The following is a 22,348-nucleotide window of genomic DNA, read 5'->3' as shown; positions in this document are numbered from 1 at the left end:
CTTCCGGAAGTGCTAATCTCCGCATGCGCTAGTCAGGTGCTCTGTATTTCCGGTTCCTCCATGGATGTTGAGGTTCGCTTAAAATTTATTGAATGCTCTTTCTCCAGTGATTGTCAGCTACATTTGATTACCTTTCTGAATATGTAATTAAGTTTTGAAGAAAATTATCATAGTCTGTAATGATTTCTTTATTGCTAATTTAACTTTTGAAATAATATCAAGTGTAAGCGTGTTCGGATATGGTAAGTACCGTGTGCATAGACCAAGCATTGTGATGGTATTGGAGGCCTTTATTGCATCATTTTCGGAATGCCACCAACACCAGTAGAATTGGAAAAATGCTCTCGGGAATTGTCTTAATTGGGAAAAATTGCAAATTACCAAAATCTATGTAAAAATATCTTTTTGTGTAATTTGTGAAATATTAATGGATTGCATTGCAGTAATTGTTCAACAGTATACCTGTTGTTTCAATATCCGAAATATACATACAAATTAGCAAAACTATTTTAAAACCGCAGTGGAAGTAGCCAGGAATCGAACCTGGGGCCTTCATCTCTGTAGGAAAGCGTCTTAGCCCTCTTGTGTCCACTTCTACAAGAGGTACGTCATAACCTAAAACTTGATATGCCACGTTCTAGAACAACATTTTACTTGAAACAGTTTTCATGTCAAGTGATTAAACCTTGGAATGCATTACCACAATATGTTGTAGATGCCAAAACTGTAAATGACTTTGAAATAATTATGGTTAGATAAGCACTGGCAGGGAGAAACTCCATACAAAATAAGACACTAAACCGCTGAGCTGTAAACTGCTTTTACAGCTACATTGACAATATGAGCAGATCTGTCACCTTCCTAATATATAGACTGTGATGAAACCAAATTAAGTCATGCAGCAGCAGTTCCAGAACAAGGTGTTGGGGGAGGGGGGGGTGGAAAGGGCGCTTAAAAAGGGCATTAGCCCTTCCACTAGAGCCCAGAATCATCCTACAGGTATAGATAAACTAACAAGAGAATTTCAGACAATCATGATATGTCACATTTTCTGAAAATTCAAAGTGATCCATATTGACAAAAAGTCGCAGAGCACCTTCATTTATGCATGCAGTCTTTAAATCTTTTAGTTTAAACCTGCAGTTTTGAGTTAAGTTGTAATATTTTTACAGATTTCATATTATCCTGTCTGTGAATTATAGACTAAAAAATATTTAAATTTATGGATTGTCCATAATTATATTTACAGAATGTCTGTAAAAACGATGAAGATCTAGACCTGATATTAATTGAATAAAGGTGAACATTCAGTTCTACAGTGCTGCATTTCATGATGTCCTTTGTTTCATGCTCTGTCATTTTTCAACCAAATAGATATGACCAAATCTTTGCATGCCAACAACCCCCATTGAATATATCTTTCAGGTCCTGGGTAGATCATTTAAATGTCGTCGTTCATTTCTGTGAAATAAGTTTTTAAACATTGACAAAATTTGACAAGTGAGTCAGTAAGAAACAGTGGTGGTCATGCGAATGTCACGGATAATCAGACATTCAAATGCTTCTTCAAATAAAATGCAACGTGACGTACATATATGTTATATAACAAGTTATAACAAACACTTATCATTATGTCTCCCCCATCGCCATCTGTCTGTCTGTCCGTCCATTCACATTAAGCTTGTCCGGCTTTCATGCACATGTCAAACTGCTGGCCGGATTTTGACGAAACTTCACAGGAGTGATCAGTAACAAGCCTAGTTGTGCATATTGCCGACACATTCTGCTTCGTTGCACAAAATGGGGGCCACAGCTATAAATAGAAAAATCTTGTCCGGCTTTCAAATTTCAAACTGCTGGCTGGATTTCAACGAAACTTCACAGGAGTGATCAGTACCAAGCCTAGTTTTACATATCATTGGCACTTTCTGCTTCGCTGCACAAAATGGCCGCAAAAGTCAAAAATAGAAAAACCCTTTCAGGCTTTCACAGGTCAAACTGCAGGCTGGGTTTCAACGAAACTTCACAGAAGTGATCAGTACCAACGTAGTTGTGCATATCGCTGACACGTTCCGCCTCGCTGCACAAAATGACCACCAGAGCTAAAAATAGAAAAATATTTACAGCTTTCACAGGTCAAACTGCTAAACAGATTTTGACGAAACTTCACAGGAGTGATCAGTACCAAGCCTAGTTGTGCATATCGCCGACATGTGCAGCTTTGCTGCACAAAATGGCCACCAGAGCTAAAGGTATACATAGGTGGGAGACATACATTTTTGCGACAAAAACACCTTCTAGTTTAAAAATGTTTCTGTTACCTAGCATGTGTCTTGCAAACATATAATTTTGACTTGCTTTTAATATTGTTCATTTTGAGACTATCGGAATATTTTGTTGTTTTGGTTCAAAAACATAAGGGGAGTAACTCTAATGAAACGGTGATCGGCAAATTATGAAATTGAACAAGATTTGAAACAAGTTAAAACTACATTTATTTTGGATGTGCAAGTTAAGCATAGGTTTGAAATAAATTAAAATTATTTGCAGGGTTGTTTTTCGGCCGTTTTTATAGCCGTTATTGGGCTATATTCCCAATGCCAAAAAGTATGTATTTTTCCCAAAATGAGTGCAAAAATTCCCAATCTACATTCTGAAAAAAAAATTTCATCAAAAATTGCACAAACATTGACCAAATTATGGACAATTTTGTAATGGAAGTATGTTAAAGTGGTTGTACAATGTGAAACAAGTGTTTGAGAAAGTGCTTAAACACATCCTTACTTTATCCTATGGGACTAAATATTTCCCAATTTGGAACATTTACGCATCAAAATTCCCAGTATTGGGGGTAAAGGCTATGTTCCCAAATCAAAAAGAAAAAACCCTGATCTGTTATAACTTACATGTTGTTAATACAATTAGAGCTTGGGCGCTGCATTAAGGGGTGATTCAGCCATTTTGTGTTGTTGTCAGTTATTAGAAAAACTTCGTATGAACCTTAATCAAACTTAATTTGTTGTGGTCTTGTATGAGTCTCCCCTAAATTTGTTCAGTGTTTAACCTTGAGATGACTGTTTCTCATAGACAGCTTTCTGAATATTTGCAGTAGAGAGTTCAAATATGCACTTCAAGTTCAATCCGTAAATTGCCTCTTATTTGTAAATTTGACCCTGGCCAATTAGACACTAACAGCTGAAAACTGTTTACTGCCTCCTTAAGAAATGAAAAATCAAAAAAATTAGAATTAAAACACTTACTGTAGAATTCGCAAATTTATTTCAAAGACAGAAATTTATCCTTTTCTTATCAGTTTTTCAAAATCCATATTACTTTCAAAACTTCAGGATATACTTAGAAAATTCAGCAAATAAAAAACCTTGGGTCATCTGCTTAAATTTTTACTTGAATTTTTGCTAGACTGATTGGATATGGGAAAGTCAGGTTATGGTAACACTTTCTCAGATAGATATTTTCTACAAGTAGATTTTAATGAAACTTCTCTCAGTTGAAAATAAACATACTGTTTATAATATGGTGAAATAAAATGTAGAAGTCAGTGTATTGTTTTTGAGATGTTTGCCTATGCACGTTTCAAGCTTCAAGACATAAGTTGGACTTGTTTAATGTGTCAAACATTTTAATATCTTAGTTTATCTTTAAGATAGCAGCATTGCTGTTTTCATAAATGAAGAAAATAAATTTTGATGCTAAAGGATATGACCAATAGTGTAACAGTTCCTTCTTTTTAGATGGTTTCTTTAGAAGAAATGTTTTAATATAAAATTTATATAAAAGGCTTGTATCTACATGTATGTGAATATATAATATGAATTTACTAGTCCTAGGTGTATTTTTACTCAAGTCTTATAACATTGCATATTGTTGTTTGATTACATAAGGGCCTCCGTGACTGAGTGGTTAAGGTTAAGGTCGTTGACTTCAAATCACTTGCCCCTCATAGATGTGGGTTTGAGCCTCTCTTTAAGTGTTGAATTTCTTCATGTGAGGAAGCCATCCAGCTGGCTTATGGAAGGTCGGTGGTTCTACCTCGCTCGTGATAAAATAACGCACGGAGGGGCACCTGGGGTCTTCCTTCACCGTCAAGGCTGGAAAGTCGCCATATGACCTTTAATTGTGTCAGTGCGACGTTAAACCCAACAAAATAAATAAATAAGTTGATTACTTGATGCTTCTATGTTTGGACTAAGCCTATAATGTACTTCAGGAAATTTCTAACACTGTCAGAGAGTGCTACTCTTTCAGTGTAGAAAGACTGATGAAGAACAAATAGTAAAACCAGACCCTGGGTGACTGAATCTGATTGTTCTAATCAAAAGTACATTTATCTCTTTATCAATAATTCAAACTTTTCGCCACTAATAATATTATAAAACAGATCTTGATCATATCATATTTCTCAAGTTGATGGATTGCTTCCTACAGACATGGACATTTTTATAACCTTATTTTTTATTAATTTACAAATTATTGTGCTATTTTTTTTGCCAAAAGTCAAAAACTGACTGGAACAAGGGAGACAACTGTGTTGCTACCTGCAAACATGGACATTTTTATGACCTTATATCTTACTAATTTTGCAGATTACTGTGCTATTTTTTGCCAAAAGTCGAGAACTGACTGGAACAAGGGAGACAACCTTACATATCAGCAAAGAAACTACAGCTACGGAATTACTCAGTGTCATTATTTCTAAGTACAACAGGTAGTATCACTATTATTAAAGACTATAATTTTCAAGGTATACTAGACGCAAATTTCATATTTGAAAACATGAACAAATATTACATTAGTGTATGTAAACATGAAAATAACAAGTTTATTTGTATTAACAGTGCTTGTATGCATCTGGTTTAAAATAGTACACACTGTATATATATGTGGCTCAACAAAGTGTAAAATTTAATGTGTACCAACACTAAAAAACAGGAAGTTTTTTTTAAATAATCGGCTTATTTTTATATTTAGTAAAGTTAAATTCCTTTGTTGTGGATTTTATACATTCGAAGTAAATATCTAAAATTAACTATAAAATACTTTAGTGAAAGATAAGCTTTGGATACCTTTAGATACAGTTTTGTTCAAGGTGTTTGAATATTTAGAATAGGAAAGACATTAATGGTATACTGCACTTACTTAATTTGGAAAAAATGTATGAATATACTTTGCCAACATCTTTTGGTTATATATAGGGAAAATCAAGTTTTATTAGCTTAGAACCAAAGGTTCCAGATGTGCTGGTTGGTGGGTATCATCTTGCATCAACATTTTACTTTTTTTTAAAAACAACTTTCAACTCATCATGGATCTTGATCAAACTTCTGTAGCATGTACCTCGTTCAATTTGTTCAAATGGTTCATCTTCATATGTAAGGGGCTGTATAATTATAGCTAAAAAATATTTAAAAAGCTTTCTCTTGAACTTTTGATGGACTTGTACCAAACTTAATCTGTGGCATTTTTGCACGAGTCCCCCTGTTTCCAAAAACAGAAATACCTTGAGATGACAGTCATGAACACTTTTATGAAGCTTTGCCAAACTTGGTCTATAGCCGAGAGGTTTTCATTTCATAGGTTTATAGTTGTATCATCTCACTTAGGTTAGCCATTTAGGGCCAGTTAGGCCCTCTTGTAATGCTGAAATTATGACTAACCTGAAAGTGGAACTGAATGGTAGGCTCAGATTTGAAACTGATGCTAATCAATTTTCTCGCAAACACATTTTCTTGCACTTAATTTATTGTGTTTCTTCGTGCTATGTTTCAGCTTGGATGTGCTAAAGGAGAATGTTGTGTTGTCACTGAATGAGGAGTATATTTCTGTCAGTGATTCCCAAAACTTGGTACTCAACTCTGGTGATACTGTTGCTGTAATCCCACCCATCAGTGGAGGATAATTACCTCATAAGTAAGTACTGTTTAATCTATGTTAGTGGTACTGACACTTATATAACTGGAGGCATTTTGGCCTCTTTGATCTATAAGGATCTTATGTTGCCTGCCTAGGCATGACAGGGGACAATGGGGAATGACAAATGAATCGTAAATGATGTTTCTTATCTGAGCTCATTAGCCCACCATCATCAGATGGTGGGCTATTAAAATCACTCTGCGTCCGTGGTCCGTCATTCCGTCCGTCCGTCCGTTAACAATTTCTCGTTATCGCATCTCCTCAGAAACTACTGGGGGGATTTTGACCAAACTTTGTCAGAATGATGTATTGATACCCTAGTTGTGTCCCCCTGAAAATCAGACTGGTTCAACAATTTATGAGTGAGTTATGGCCCTTTGTTTATTTCTATAATTTACATAGATTCATATAGGAAAAAACTATGAAAACCTTCTTGTCCAAAACCACAGAGCCTAGGGCTTTGATATTTGGTATGAAGCATTTTCTAGTGGTCCTCTACCAAGATTATTCAAATTATTTCTCTGGGGTCAAATATGGCCCCGCCCTGGCGGTCACATGGTTTATATAGACTTGTATAGGGAAAAACTTTGAAAAATCTCTTGTCCAAAACTACAGGGCCTAGGGCTTTGATATTTTGTATGTGACATCATCTAGTGATCTTCAACTAAGATTGTTCAAATTATACCCCTAGGGTCAAATATGGCCCCACCCTTGGGGTCATATGGTTTACATAGACTTATATAGGGAAAAACTTTGAAAATCTTCTTGTCCAAACCACAAAGCCTAGGGCTTTGATACTTGTAATGTAGCATCATCTAGTGGTTCTCTACCAAGTTTGTTCAAATTATCCCCCTAGGGTCAAATATGGCCCCGCCCTAGGGGTCACATGGTTCATATAGACTTATATAGGGAAAAGCTTTTAAAATCTTCTTGTCAATAACTACAACATTCAAATTTGGACATGTATATTTTTGAGTGGCAAGATGAACCTTGACATGAGTTGACCTTGATTTTGACCTAGTGAGCTACTTTCACATTTCTGTAGCTACAACCTTCAAATTTGGACCACATGCACAGTTTTGTGCACTTGAAAAAACTTTGACCTTGATTTTGACCTAGTGACCTACTTTCACATTTTTGAAGATACAGGTATCACATTTGGACCATATGCATAGTTCCGTGTTTCAAAATGAAATTTGACATTGATTTTGACCTAGTGACCTACTTTCACATTTTTGAAGGTACAGTCTTCAAATTTGGACCACATGCATAGTTTTGTGATCTGAAATGAAATTTGACCTTGATTTTGACCCAGTGACCTACTTTCTCATTTCTCAAGCTACAGCCTTCAGATTTGGACCACATGCATGGTTTTATGTACCGAAACAAACATTGACCTTTACATTGACCTAGTGACCTACTTTCACATTTTTGAAGGTACAAGCTTCAAATTTGGACCACATGCATAGTTCTGTATTCTGAAATAAAATTTGACCTTGATTTTGACCTAGTATCCTACTTTCACATTTCTCAAGCTACAGCCTTCAAATTTGGACCACATGCATAGTTTTTTGTACCGAAATGAACTTTGACCTTAAGATTGACCTAGTGACCTACTTTCACATTTCTGTAGCTACAGGCTTCAAATTTAGACCACATGCATAGGATTGTGTACCGAAACAAACTTTGACCTTGACATTGACCTAGTGACCTACTTTCACATTTTTGAAGGTACAGGCTTCAGATTTGGACCACATGCATAGATTTGTATTCTGAAGTGAAATTTGACCCTTGTTTTTGACCTAGTGACCTACTTACACATTTCTCAAGCTAAACCTTCAAATTTGGACCACTTGCATGGTTTTGTGTACCGAATTAAACTTTGACCTTAAGATTGATCTAGTGACGTACTTTCACATTTCTCAAGCTTACAGCTTTCGAATTTGGACCACATGCACAGTGTTGTGTACAGAAATGAAATTTGACCTTGAGCTAGTCAGTAAGTCTTGAAATTTGGAACACTCAAAAATGGCACATTGGTGGGCGCCAAGATCACTCTGTGATCTCTTGTTTCTTATACAGGCAGAAACATTACGTCATTTTGTCACACATGCAGTGAGCTTGACATATGGTAGTCATCAAAATGGCTGTTTAATATGATGTGTGCTGCATTTATGCTTATAATCTGTTATCAGAGTTCTTGTTATACCCAGTCCCTAGGTGTAGAAGTTCATTATCCATCTGGGGCCTCCGTGGCCGAGTGGTTAGAGTCGTTGACTTCAAACCATTTGCCCCTCATCAGTGTGGGTTCGAAACCTCATTTGGGGCGTAGAATTCTTCACGTGAGGAAGCCATCCAGCTGGCTTACGGAAGGTCGGTGGTTCTACCCAGGTGCTCGCTCGTGATGAAATAGTGCACGGAGGGGCACCTAGGGTCTTCCTCCACCATTAAAGCTGGAAAGTCGCCATATGACCTAAAATTGTGTCGGTGCGACGTTAAACCCAACAGAATAAATAAATAAATCATTATCCATCTGTCTGTCCATCACACTTTCTTAAAATAAATGTACTCCACTCGTCTTACAGCATCATCTTATTCAAATGAAACTTGGTATACATCATCAACATGAAATGGACATATGCATATTACTTGGACTTTCATGTCTGATTATTGTTTAGCTCACCTGAGACAAGGGCTCAAGGTAAGCTTTTCTGACTGCTTGATATCTGTTGTCAGTCGTGCGTGGTCCGTCCGTCAACCATTTCTAAAGAGGGCATCGTGGTATCGTCCTTGTTTAACTAGCAGCAAAGTTGTTACTGATTTTTATATATTTGTATTTTATCAGGACCTGCTAATGGATTTTGTTGAGATATCAGAAAATGTTATCCATGTAGAACGACTCACAGCTAGAGTGACCTCCCCTACCTCAGGTGCTATATCTGTATTTCTAGGTAAGAATTTTTTAAGTATCTAAAGACAGAATATCAAACTAATTACCTCGGCAAAAAATCTAAATAATGATTTTATGTTTAATGTCTGCAATAAACCTGAATAAAATACATCATCAAACGCACGCTATTCTGCACATTTATGTAACGTCATTTAAACAACGTGTTGACGCTAAAATATGATTTTGGACGTCACAAGATCATATAAAATATCCATAATCCGCCCCTCTCCACAAAAGAAAGAAAGCTGGTTCGAACGTATTATTTAAGTGAGTTTGCCTTTCAATGCATCTACATTGTATTTCAAATCCAAAAAAAAAAATGAAAAAACAGTAAAATATTATGATTACTTAGGGCAGTTTGTAGTTTATTTGTTTCAATATTGTTGCCTACTATACATGAGACGACTTCCTGAGTTTTTGTTCTGCATTCCGTTGATAAACCTTTGATAATACCTAAAGAAGTTTGTACGTCAGACAGAACAGCATCTGCGACCTTTTCACGAATTTTTTCACTTTCACCTTTAATCACCTTTTCAAATTCAAGGCGCAGTCTTGTTTTTAAGGAGTTAGGACTGTTTGCCGATATTAAAGCAGATATAATTTCAGATCTTTTCTCAGGTGTATAATCTCTAATAGTATCTTTTACACATTTCACGGCCCTGCTCTTTTGCATTCTGTTTTTAAATGGCTTAGTGACAGTTATGCTGCTTTCTGTTTCAGTATGTTGTTTTGTCCGAAATTTACGTACTCTTTCTTTTGTTAATTGTCTGATGTGTTCTTTCTTTTGCTGAATTTTATTTAGTTTCTCTAGATACTTTATGTATTTCTTATTTGTTGGTGTCTTCCTTTCAGACTTGGGAAAAGAGCTTCTATGTTTACTGACAGCTTGTTTGTTTTTTTCTTTCTTTTTATTTTTATACCACTGTAACCTTTCTGCCGGAGAAAGACCTATAGGAGGTTTATCCTTCATCTGAAAATTAATTACAAATGTATTTATGCTTTTTTATTACGTATATCCACCCCAAAATTACGTACAGCATATAGACCAGAACTTGGAGCAAAAACGTACGTCAAGAAACTGACACTTCCTTGTATACTCGTATTTGAACGTCAGGCAGAAATAATGTATTTTTTTTAGCATAACACTATATACGCTGTTTTATCTAAAAGTGTATTATGTTATATACCAATAGGAAGATATGATTTTGTACATTTATTTAGAGGTAAACTGGTTACACGCTTCAGAGCATAAAACACATTACTGTTGAATCACGTAGGATACCCGTTGAACAAATACGACAAAAAATACGACGTCAGAAAATTCGTAATTATTTTAAATCTCAAATTGACCAATAACACAATGGCATTTTATACTTTCGTTTACAAAATCCATCTGTTTGTAATATGTACTTTTACATGATATAATTTTCTTTTAAAAAAATAAACAGAATAACACAAGATAAACATTTTTACATACCGTGTTCTAGTTGTATCGAATGCGTTACGCTACGACGCACTACCGTTGTTTACATTTTAAATGACGCAACCAAAGTATCTGACGTCATAATTATAACGTCGTATTTACGCGCCAAATCCAGAACACGTTGGTGCAAAAATTATCAAAATCAGATAAGAATTGCTACTCCTACAACATTTTAAAAACAGATTAAATTGATTTTTGTTACGCGTTACACATAAAAATAACGGAACACCTTATATTTATTTTGATATTCTATTTTCAATTAACAAAAAAAAAATTATACATCGTTTTACATTACATGCTACATATGTAAACTCTATCATGATGTATGATTTTACAGGTTTCTGACGCCTTAATTTATTATTTTTAGTCAGTTTCAAACGACTTAACGGATAAATCTAAATGTGCAGAATAGCGTGCGTTTGATGACAAACGTATGATACCGAAAACTTGTGTAAGGACATCGGACATTATGCTAGGGATTTTGCCCTAAGTTCAATGCTATTTCTTGACTTCAGTAGCTGATAGTTTTATATAACAGCTTCAAATACTGATAAATAAGTTATATTCCTATCAAACTGTCACAAAAAATAGTTATATTTTTTATTCGTTTTCTTGAAATTCGAACAGTTTGTAACTAAGGGTCATATTTTTGAAAAATTCTAAATGTGTATTTTTAGTTAAAATAAGCATTGGTATTTTAGGTATGTCTACTATGAAATATTTTGACACAATAAATAAACTGATACCATAGAGATTATCAGTTTTATTGACATTTTTCAAAATAAACGAAACGGAAAAAATAAGAGTGGAACAAAACATTTGGTCCCTAACTGTACTTCAAGTTATTTCCACCCGAGTGCTCATGATAACACTGCATTGATCATATCCTATTGTTTGTTTTCTATACATCAATTGCTATACTGTATTTATACACATGTACAATACTGACCGGTCATTATGTGGAGGATTATTATTGAATACATGCAGTGGTGTAGCTGGCCATACATTGGCGTAGTTGGCCTTTTTCAGTTGAAACGGAGGGGTGCAGGAGACTGCCTATTCCTCTACAGGTTCAGGGATGCCTTACTTTTAGCATTTTATATCAGTGGAACTTCACTAGCTAGTATCAACCTTATTTATATAGATATTCTTGGGGTGTCTGTGTTAGTTCTTTGAGGTCCTTACTAGTATTTCGGTTGGCTTCGAAATAAGTTTCAGATGTGTGAGCGAATTGATGTTAATTCTGGGGGTGTCAGTGTTAGTTATGGGCGAGTCCGTATTAGTTCTATGGGTGTCAGTGTAAGTTCTGGAAGCAATTAGGTTAGTTAATGTGATGGTGTCTGGTGTAGTTTCTGTTAGGGTATAGGATGCTGGATCAAATAAAAACAAATGTTGCTCTTAAAATGCATTCTATGTTCACTTCAACTGTGTCCTACAAAAGGTAAAAAAATTGCACCTAAGTGGCACTATTCCCATAAAAGTTTGTCTGTATTTCTTTGTCTACTTTACGTTGAAGACACATATGTAATATGTCGAAGCCACTTGCTTGGTTCTTGACTTATGACAGATGCAGTTGTCTCAATCCTGATAACACTCAATCGATGGCTTAGACTGTCAGGGTAAACAGATCTGATTGCAAATTTCATAAGAATACTTATAAAGAGTCCTTCCCACTTTTTCTATGTCCCCTATTTATTTAGTTTAGTGTTTTCTGTGCTTGAAATATTTACAAAAATGAATAAACTGTGTATATATGTAAGATTTAGGAAACACATGCAATAAAGTGTCAAATATTTATGTTAAAATTTATTTGCTGACACCCTGTACATATTTTTTTCAATTTTAAACACTTTCCCCCCCGTGACCAAGTGTCTTTTTGCAGCATACTATATAATAATTATTTACAAAGGCATGTGAACATTTTGTTGCGTCCCCGGTGGGAAAGATGTTAAAACGTAAAAATGATTTATGTTCATATTTTAATAGAAAAGAGAATGAGAAATGCTACAAAGTCTTCTTTTTTTGTTCATAAACTTGTAAATTGAAGTCGATTTATCAAGAAACGGTCTTCAACTATCATAACTATGCAATTTCAAAAGTCTATCCCTATATCAAGTTTTCCTTAATCAGATAGGCAATCTGAATAGGAAAATGTCCGAGGTCCTTTCCAAATAAGAATTGCTATCCTCAAGCGCAGTTTTACATGGCTAAGCAACTTTTCCCAATTCAGGCCATTGTTTTCACATTTAATGTTAAAATACATTAATTTAAATTGATGATCTGTTTTACATTCATTAATTTGATAGTCGCATAATAAGAAGCTGAAATTCAGCTTGCTGTAGTGATTTTAATCTTCACAATTTATGTGGATTATTGATGTGGACTGTCATGTATTAAAAATTTCACCATTAAATACAGAAATGACTTATTAGCAATGCAGGTGTAAATTGGGGTTTTAAATTCTGGAATGTTGCCAACTACTTTTTTTAAGCTTTTTAAAAGTAATTGGGAAGAAGGAAAATTGGGTTAAACGGAACCATGGCAAAAAAAATCGACCAGGAAACTGGAGATATGGCAGGATGTGGAAAACCTGTCTGATAGGGTTGCAAACATTTTTGTTTTGGGTTTTTGGGGGGCTCAAAAATATGTAATCCAATTTTTCAACAGAAGTTGGTTTTTCAAAATTCTGTTTATCCTACAGCTGTGTAACTTTAAAGTGTTTTCATGTGTAGCATAGGGAATTGCTTTGAAAACTCTGACAAAAATGTTAGCTCAACGAGACATAGAAAAATGACGGTTCCAAAAAAAACAAAAAAAAAAAACACTTTATTTTTTGAAGGTTACATATGAAGACATTAGCTTAGTTACAATGTGGCCTTCAGTTTGTACATAGAAATAATACAATAAGAAATTGATGAAAAAGAAAGCAAAATTGATCATTATCCTTAGACATGTGTATTTGCTGAAATCAGTCTAATTGTAAAACAAATGAATTGTGATGTTTTGCTTTTGTTTTGAAATACTGTGTATAAAGTTCTGATGTTTCACTGTAGCAAGTGGTCCTCCCATTGAGCACAATAGGGAGAGCGCAGATCTACAGATCGTGGGATCATGAGCTCCATCTCTGGGCTGGGGGTATATTCTCCATCATGATGTGATAAAAGACATTGTGTGTCTGAAATCATTTGTCCTCCACATCTGATTCATGTGGAGAAGTTGGCAGTTACTTGCACAGAACAGGTTTGTGCTGGAACAGAATCAAGGAACACTAGTTAGGTTAACTGCCCACCGTTACATAACTGAAATCATGTTAAAAATGAGGTTTAATCCAAAACAAACAAACAGATTCACTGTAGCAATGCCAGAGTGTGTGATAAGAGCTATTACTGTAAAACATTCCTACTGTTCAGTGATGGGCCAGTATGTGAAATCAGTGAAGTATCAATATAAGTTTCTACTTTTTCATTGAAGTACCAGTAGAAGTTGTTCCAAATTTTTCAGTGAAGTACCAGTATAAGTTTCTACTTTTTCAGTTAAGTACCTACATTTTCAGTGAAGTACCAGACTGAGTATAAGTTTCTACTTTTCAGTGAACTACCATAGTAAGTTTGTACTTTTTCAGTGAAGTACAAGTATAAGTTTCTATTTTTCAGTGAAGTAGCAGTATAAGTGAAGTACCAGTATAAGCTTCTTCTTATTCAGTGCAATACCAGTATAAGTTTCTAAGTGCCAATGTGTGAGATAAGAGATAATACAGTGTATGAAGTTTCTATTTTTCAGTGAAGTAGCAGCATAAGTGAAGTACCAGTATAAGCTTCTTGTTATTCAGTGCAATACCAGTATAAGTTTCTAAGTGCCAATGTGTGAGATAAGAGGTAATACAGTGTATGAAGTTTGTATTTTTCAGTGAAGTGCCATTGTGTGAGATAAGAGATAATACAGTGTATAAAGTTTCTTTTTTTCAGTGAATTGCCAGTATGTGAGATGAGTGATAATACAGTGTATGAAGTTTCTATTTTTAGCTCACCTGAGCAATGCTCAGGTGAGTTTTTCTGATCACTCGATGTCAGTCGTCCGTCGTCTGTCTGTCTGTCGTCTGTCAACATTTAGCTTGTGTATGCGATAGAAGCTCTATTTTTCAACTGATCTTCATGAAATTTGGTCAGAATGATTACCTTGATGAAATCTAGGCCGAGTTCGAAAATGGGTCATCTTGGGTCAAGAACTAGGTCACTAGGTCAAATCAAAGAAAAACCTTGTGTATGTGATAGAGGCTGTATTTTTCAATTAATCTTCATGAATATTGGTCAAAATGATAACCTTCATAAAATCTAGGCTGAGTTCGAAAATGGGTCATCTCGGGTCAAAAACTAGGTCACTAGGTCAAATCAAAGAAAAACCTTGTGTATGCGATAGAGGCTGTATTTTTCAATTAATCTTCATGAATATTGGTCAAAATGATTACCTTCATGAGATCTAGGCAGAGTTCAATAATGGGTCATCTCGGGTCAAAAACTAGGTCACTAGGTCAAATCAAAGAAAAACCTTGTGTATCCGATAGAGGCTGTATTTTTCAATAAATCTTCATGAATATTGGTCAGTATGATAAGCTTGATGAAATCTAGGCCCAGCTCGAAAATGGGTCATCTGGGGTCAAAAACTAGGTCACTAGGTCAAATCAAAGAAAAACCTTGTGTATGCGATAGAGGCTGTATTTTTCAATTAATCTTCATGAATATTGGTCAGAATGATACCCTTGATGAAATCTAGGCCGAGTTCGAAAATCGGTCATCTCGGGTCAAAAAGTAGGTCATTAGGTCAAATCAAATAAAAATGTTGGGTATGCGATAGAGGCTATATTTTTCAATTGATCTTCATGAAATAAAGTCAGAATGATTGTCTTGATGATGTCTAGGTCAAGTTCGAATATGGACTATCTTGGGTCAAAAAGTAGGTCACTAGGTCAAATCAAAGGAAAACCTTGTGTATATGATAGAGGCTGTATTTTTCAATTGATCTTCATGCAATTTGGTCAGAATGATTGCCTTGATGAAATCTAGGTTGAGTTTGATTATGTTTTATCTGGGGTCAAAAAGTAGGTCACTAGATTAATCAAAGAAAAACCTCGTGTATGTGATAGAGGCTGTATTTTTCAACTGATCTTCATGAAATTTTGTCAGAATGATTGCCTTGATGAAATCTAGGTCAAGTGCGAGTATTGGTCATCTGGATTCAAAAACTAGGTCACTAGGTCAAATCAAGGCAAAACCTTGTGTATGCAATAGGGGCTGCATTTTAGACTGGATTTTCATGAAATTTAGTCAGAATGGTTGCCTTGATGAAATTTAGGTCAAGTTCGAATATGGTTTGTCTAGGGTCAAAAACTAGGTCACTAGGTCAAATCAAAGAAAAACCTTGTGTATGCTATAGAGGCTGTATTTTTCAATTGATTTTCATGAAATTTGGTCAGAATGATAGCTTTGATGAAATTTAGGTCAAGTTCGAATATTATCATCTTGGGTCAAAAACTAGGTCAAATCAAAGAAAATACTTGTTTATACTCAAGGTTTTTGCTACAGTTTTAATGATAATTGGTCAGAATATTTTTTTCCATGAAATCACTAGATCAAACATGTTTACACTGTTATGGTGTGTTATGGTGTGTTTTTCAGGTGAGCGACCTAGGGCCATCTTGGCCCTCTTGTTCAGTGAAGTGCCAGTATGTGAGATGAGAAATGATACAGTGTATGAAGTTTCTATTTTTCAGTGAAGTGCCAGTATGTGAGATAAGAGATAATACAGTGTATGAAGTTTCTATTTTTCAGTGAAGTGCCAGTATGTGAGATGAGAGATAATACAGTGTATGAAGTTTCTATTTTTTCAGTGAAGTGCCAGTATGTGAGATGAGAGATAATACAGTGTATGAAGTTTCTATTTTTCAGTGAAGTGCCAGTATGTGAGATAAGAGATAATACAGTGTATGAAGTTTCTATTTTTCAGTGAAGTGCCAGTATGTGAGATAAGAGATAATACAGTGTATGAAGTTTCTATTTTTCAGTGAAGTGCCATTATGTGAGATAAGAGATAATACAGTGTATGAAGTTTCTATTTTTCAGTGAAGTGCCATTATGTGAGATAAGAGATAATACAGTGTATGAAGTTTCTATTTTTCAGTGAAGTGCCATTATGTGAGATAAGAGATAATACAGTGTATGAAGTTTCTATTTTTCAGTGAAGTGCCAGTATGTGAGACAAGTGTTGCTGTTGTTATATCCTCACCACACAGAAAGGAATCACTAGAGGCAGTTCAGTATGGTATTGACACATTGAAAGCTACTGTACCTATTTGGAAAAAGGTATCATTTCAGTTGTTCAATTCACAAGAAAATTACAAAGTTACATTAGATTTAAGAATTTGCCATTTTACTCCTTGTTTGTTTTTGAGCTTTATTAAGGTTTCAGAATATATATATAATTTAAGACATGATTTTTCGAAATCTTTATGGATGTAAATTTGTGTTTGTAAGTCACTGAACCTGTGTTTGTTTTCCCCTCAAGTTTCTTAAAGCAAGATGTAAGTCATTTGTCAGGTCTTCAGAGATGACCATTTGATCTTTTTGAATTTTGAGGATATGGGTGTTTTTCATGACATAGGCGTTGAAAATTCAAACCTACTTTTTATGGTTGTTACCTATTTTATATGATTGCAAATACTTCAGTTTACAAGGAAATAGCTTTGGTAATATGTTGAGAAATACCGGTCAAAAAAGATTCCAACCTTTCATTCAGTTTGTCACTTATGTATATTTGTAGCTGAAAGCTGCATTTGTATCCTTTGTAACTTCCGTTCCATGAAAATAAAGTTAAAAAAGTTATTCAAAGAATAAAAGAAGTCAGACACTTTACAAAGGAAAAGGTGCACAGGTGATATTTTTGACATGCATGAAGATTCTGAGAAAGTCAATGTATTCAACAAGAAACTACATTTTGTCTTCAAAGCTCAATGGTTAAAGGACTTTAGAAAAGGAGTGCTCTTATAAAATTGTAGTGTTCAACATTTCAATTTAGTACAAAAGTGTTATTGTCACCATTTGTTCTTGAATGGGGTTTCATAACATGATATGAGCCGTGCCATGGGAAAACCAACATAGTGGGTGTGCGACCAGCATGGATCCAGACCAGCCTGCGCATCCGCGCAGTCTGGTCAGGATCCATGCTGTTCGCTAACAGTTTCTCCAATTCCAATAGGCTTTAAAAGCGAACAGCATGGAGCCTGACCAGACTGCGCGGATGCGCAGGCTGGTCTGGATCCATGCTGGTCGCAAAGCCACTATGTTGGTTTTCTCATGGCATGGCTCAATTATGATGATGTTAAATATTTGTAAGAATAAGATCTAATTTATGAAAAAGTAAGTTACTTAAAACATACCAAGTTTAAATAACTTCAAACAATAAAAGCTATGACTATATAAGTTGGTTTCACACAGGTGACAATTTCAGCTATGTAATTCAGTATAACCTAGAAACTACTTTATAAGGGGGCCTCTGTGGCCGAGTGGTTAAGGTCACTGATTTCGAATCACTTGACCTTCACAGATGTGGGTTTGGGCCTCACTGGGGGCGTTAAATTCTTCATGTAAGGAATCCATCCAGCTGGCTTATGGAAGGTCGTAGGTTCTACATTGGTGCCCTCCTCTGATGAAATAATGCACAGAGGGGCACCTGGGGTCTTCCTCCACCATCATAGCTGGAAAGCCGCCGTATACCCTATAATTGTGTCTGTGCAATGTTAAACCCAACAAAACAAACAAACTACTTGATTCACTAGGCTGAAAGTTCACATATTTATTGACTGCATTGATTTGCCCAAGACCATTTTCTAAAAAATGAAAGTTGACAGAAAAGTAAAGACCTTGTTACCAGCAAAAAATGTATTTTTCATTAGGAACCCCTGAGTAAATGTTTGGTTCAAGAAAAGTTTTTTTTTATTTCAATTTTCATACATTTTAACATAATAAATTATCATTATTTCAATGATCTCATATTGGTCTTATTATTTGGCCTCTGGCAGTTATATTAGCCCTCAGATTTGGGTAAGTTTGACCAGCCTTGGATAAATAACATGAACAGTAAGAAATCATTTGATGAAAAACATTATATTGATATCAATAGCTGATTCAAACAAGAAGGAGTTCATGCAGGACAAAGTAATGGAATTAGTAAATCAAATAAAGGAGATATTTCAATCAAACATTGATATTTGTGCAATTTTTTTGCTTTGCTGCCGACTACATGTTAATAAGTATGTTTGTTTTTTTTTCAGGAAATTTATGAAGACGACAGTTATTCCTGGAAAGAGAACAGTGAATGTTGTGGTCATAAATAGAATGTGTTACTTGGCAACAAAATCAATATATACAAACTGAGATTTTAAAACAATTTACATAGATGGCTTAATTCATGTATTTTATGATTGTTTAAATTCTTATATAGTGTGTGCATTCAAAGTGATATAAATTTTGAATTTCTTCATTAACCTAGATTTTGATATTTCTTCATTAACCTAGATTTTGATATAAAATTTACATGTGACTTTAGCTACATCAGTTCAGTTTCACAGATGTTTATAGACTGTTTTGGGTCTCTGAGCTGAAACATTGCCCATATTGAAACCTAACAATGAATTGTGCAAGAAATCTGCCACACTGTAATTCCATCAAACTTACCTTTGAATTTATCTAACATAAGATAAACTGTGCAACACATTGTGAAGGAAGTTCTGCATTGAAATTTTAAATGGGTATTACTTTCTGTAATATTTTGCCACCATTACTATTGTCACATGATCGATATACTCTTCAGCCGGGAAACAAACATGATGCCATAGGGTAACTGTTTTTAAGTTCTCCTGAACTTTGTTCAGGTTGAGCTATTAGTATAGATGGATGGTCCGTTGACCAATCTCCTGTGTCCACATTATCACTTAAACATCTTCTCCTCTGGAACTTCAAATCAGAATTACACCAAACTTAGTCAGTTGCGTCCTAACATGGACCTTTATCAAGTTTGTTCAAATGGTTCATCTTGGCCCCTTTTTGGCCAGAGCTAAAAATAGAAAACCTTTAAAGAACTTCTTCTCATGAACCGCTTAATTGATCTTCATCAAACTTGGTCTGTAGCATCATTATAAGGTTGTTCAAATGGGGTCACTTTGCCCCTTTCAGGGGTTGCTAGAGCCAAAATTAGAAATACCTTTAAACGACTTCTTCTCATGAACCGCATGAAGGATCTTCATCAAACTTGGTCTGTAGCATCGCTATAAGGTCCTCTCCCAATTTTGTTCTAATGGGGGCACTTTGCCTCTTTTAGGGGCCCCTAGAGCAAAAAATGGAAATAACCTTTAAATGACTCGTGTCATGAACTGCTTAAAGGGACTTCATGAAACTTGGTCTGTAGCATCATTATAAGATCTTCTCGTAATTTTGTTCTAATGGGGGCACTTGGACCCCTTTTAGGGGTCGCTAGAGCCAAAATTAGAAATACCTTTGAATGACTTCTTCTCATGAACTGTTTGAAGGATCTTCATCAAACTTGATTTGTAGCCTTATTATTTATAAGTCCTTCACCAAACTTTTTCAGTTGGGGACACTTGGCTGCTAGAGCTAAAATGAGAAATACCCGTTTAAACGACTTCTTCTAATGAACGGCTTGATGGATTTTCATCAGACTTGGTATATAGGATCATTATTATAGACCTATCTCAAATTTGTTCACATGAGGGCAGTTGGTCCCTTTTAGGGGTTGCTAGGGCTAAAAGGAAAAATAAAATTTTAATGACTACTTCTCATGAACCAGTCATTGGATCTTTATCAAACCTGGTCTGTAGCATCAATATAAGGTCCTCTAATAAATTTGTTCAGTTTGGGGTACTTGGCCCCTTTTAGGATCAGATGGTTAACGTCCTTTTCAGGTAAGCGACTTAGGCCCATTTGGGCCTCTTGTAGGTTTTGTTTTTGTAATTTAAACTTTGTTTTTATGAATTTTGTTGAAAAAATGATATTTAAAATGAAATTAAATTCATAAATAAAAAAAAATTAACGATGTGTTAGGAACTTCAAATTACACCTGTTTGTCATGAGTGTTAGCTGATCCAGTGGGGCCAGCACCTAAAATAAAGCTGGTACTTATTTTCACATAGTATAGAGTGAGTTTGTTTTGACAATTTGGGCTCTAGGACAAAAAATAAGTCCTTAAACTCAATCCACCCACATTTGAACACAGTCCACTCATGTGCTAGATCACATTGGTGCTGATGTTTCAGTTTGATGTTAGGTCAGTGAACAAATAGCATTCAACCATAACCTAAAGGATGTAACTATCAGAAAATGAAAATAGCTACCGTAAAGTTATGGTAGCTGAAACTAGAAAAACCGGATTGGTACATACGATTTTTAATATTTAAAAAGTTAAACCAATGACTATTTTGTTTATAGTTTCAAAAGTATTTACACTGCTTTTGCTTTTGAAAAAAATGTTTTTGTATCTATACTGTGCCATGAAGTTTATACCAGACTGCATATTCATTACCTACACTATCTTTTATTTAAAAAAAATGCACAGATTGCTTTAAATGATTGAGTGTCAATTATGTTATTCATGTATTATTATGGTTGTTAAATAATATATACCAGAATTTATTATTAAAAAAGAAATTTAGTAAATAATATTTTATTTTGTCCTTCTGTTAGACCAGTACTGTCTCACAGTTATCAATCTATCTGCTTATATCGTTCCAGCTATCTGTCCATTTGTCAGTTCAACTGTGACTTTTACACTTTGTCATTTCTTGATGTCATTTACCTTATTAATTTCAAACACAATTTTGTCTTCCGTAATTTTGTTTTAGGGTTTCAGTTCACCTAAACAACACGTTCGTGTTAAGCACTCACAAACACACAAAAAACAAGGTCGCACTTGTGATACACTTCATAGCTCTTTCTTAATACTGGTACTCAAGTTACAAAGTTTAGATATGATAATAGGTGACGATATATCTAATGTTGGTTGTTTATGACCAGTGTTAATTCAATGCTTAAAGTATATTAGCATAAAACTGCTTTAAAGGCGTACGCTAGAATTCCCTGTATATGAGATGGGCGAAAATTTTCCCAATAACAGAATTTCTTTAAACTTTGGATATTGAAGGACAATCATCTAAGAAACAAAAATATGCAATAAAAATCATAGGTCACCGGTATCGAAAAAGAGTTATCTGCCCCTGAAAACGTCATTTTTGGGGGAAATGCCGTTTTCAAGGGCAGATAAATCTTTTTTTTGATACCGGTGACCTATGAATTTTATTGCATTTTTTTGTTTCTTAGATGATTGTCCTTCAATATCCAAAGTTTGAAGAATTTCTGTTATTGGGAAAATTTTCGCACCAAATTCTAGCATACGTCCTTAAACAGATTGTGTCGTTTTCAGGAGTTGTGTTAAAACGTATTTAAAAAGTTTATATATGCGCTAGTTGCAAATCGTATACATATCTAACGGCCTCAAAACGAGATGGAGTTGCATTTTTGTGAATAATAAACCTGTAACTCTGTTCTATTCTAGTAAGTATTTAGTCGCGCGCTAGTTGTCCCCCTTCTCATTTTGTGAGTGTTATCGTGAATTTCGTAATAGAACAACATAGACTTTCACCGGATTCATCCCACCCACTCATTCACATATTTGCAGATATTGTGTATAAACTTTTATATCTATAGCTGGATGGTTCCGTAACAGTCAGTTGTTGTCCACACATTCACCATCAACCAACTGGAAGTTTTGGACAAATCTTATTGAAAAATTGTCTGAATGTATGTCTCACTAAAACATCAAAAGAATATGAATAGATTATCTTGGATCAAGAACTGGGTCACTATGTCAAATTGATATAGAAAAAATATTTTGTTTAAGTTTTCTACCAGTCTCTAGCTAGA

General features: G+C 34.9%; 2 protein-coding genes across 2 annotated transcripts; both read left to right on the top strand.

The window, feature by feature from the left end:
• The first annotated feature begins 31 nt into the window (after positions 1 to 31).
• Positions 32 to 8,885, top strand: LOC128559048 (molybdopterin synthase sulfur carrier subunit-like). The gene is made up of 4 exons (XM_053550020.1): positions 32 to 72; positions 4,605 to 4,726; positions 5,788 to 5,928; positions 8,777 to 8,885. The coding sequence occupies exons 1-3, from the start codon at positions 61 to 63 to the stop codon at positions 5,915 to 5,917; spliced, it is 264 nt and encodes an 87-aa protein (XP_053405995.1). The 5' UTR covers positions 32 to 60; the 3' UTR covers positions 5,918 to 5,928; positions 8,777 to 8,885.
• Positions 8,786 to 21,969, top strand: LOC123566303 (molybdopterin synthase catalytic subunit-like). The gene is made up of 3 exons (XM_053549159.1): positions 8,786 to 8,882; positions 16,563 to 16,720; positions 18,688 to 21,969. The coding sequence occupies exons 1-3, from the start codon at positions 8,786 to 8,788 to the stop codon at positions 18,748 to 18,750; spliced, it is 318 nt and encodes a 105-aa protein (XP_053405134.1). The 3' UTR covers positions 18,751 to 21,969.
• The last annotated feature ends 379 nt before the right edge of the window (positions 21,970 to 22,348 follow it).

This window comes from Mercenaria mercenaria, chromosome 8 (genome assembly GCF_021730395.1).
Source record: "Mercenaria mercenaria strain notata chromosome 8, MADL_Memer_1, whole genome shotgun sequence".
Classification (NCBI taxonomy): Eukaryota; Metazoa; Mollusca; class Bivalvia; order Venerida; family Veneridae; genus Mercenaria; species Mercenaria mercenaria.
The sequence above is the reverse complement of the archived record's forward strand: the minus strand, read 5'-3'. Positions and strand labels throughout refer to the sequence as shown.

What these genes read in the sequence shown, in the direction of transcription:
- LOC123566303 (XM_053549159.1), top strand. Translation starts at nt 8,786, where the DNA reads ATGGATTTTGTTGAGATATCAGAAAATGTTATCCATGTAGAACGACTC. An exon ending in TGCTATATCTGTATTTCTAG is followed by an intron (nt 8,883 to 16,562) that starts GTAAGAATTTTT and finishes ATGTGAGATAAG; the next exon opens with AGATAATACAGTGTATGAAG. An exon ending in CTGTACCTATTTGGAAAAAG is followed by an intron (nt 16,721 to 18,687) that starts GTATCATTTCAG and finishes TTTTTTTTTCAG; the next exon opens with GAAATTTATGAAGACGACAG.
- LOC128559048 (XM_053550020.1), top strand. An exon ending in ATTATTTCTAAGTACAACAG is followed by an intron (nt 4,727 to 5,787) that starts GTAGTATCACTA and finishes GCTATGTTTCAG; the next exon opens with CTTGGATGTGCTAAAGGAGA.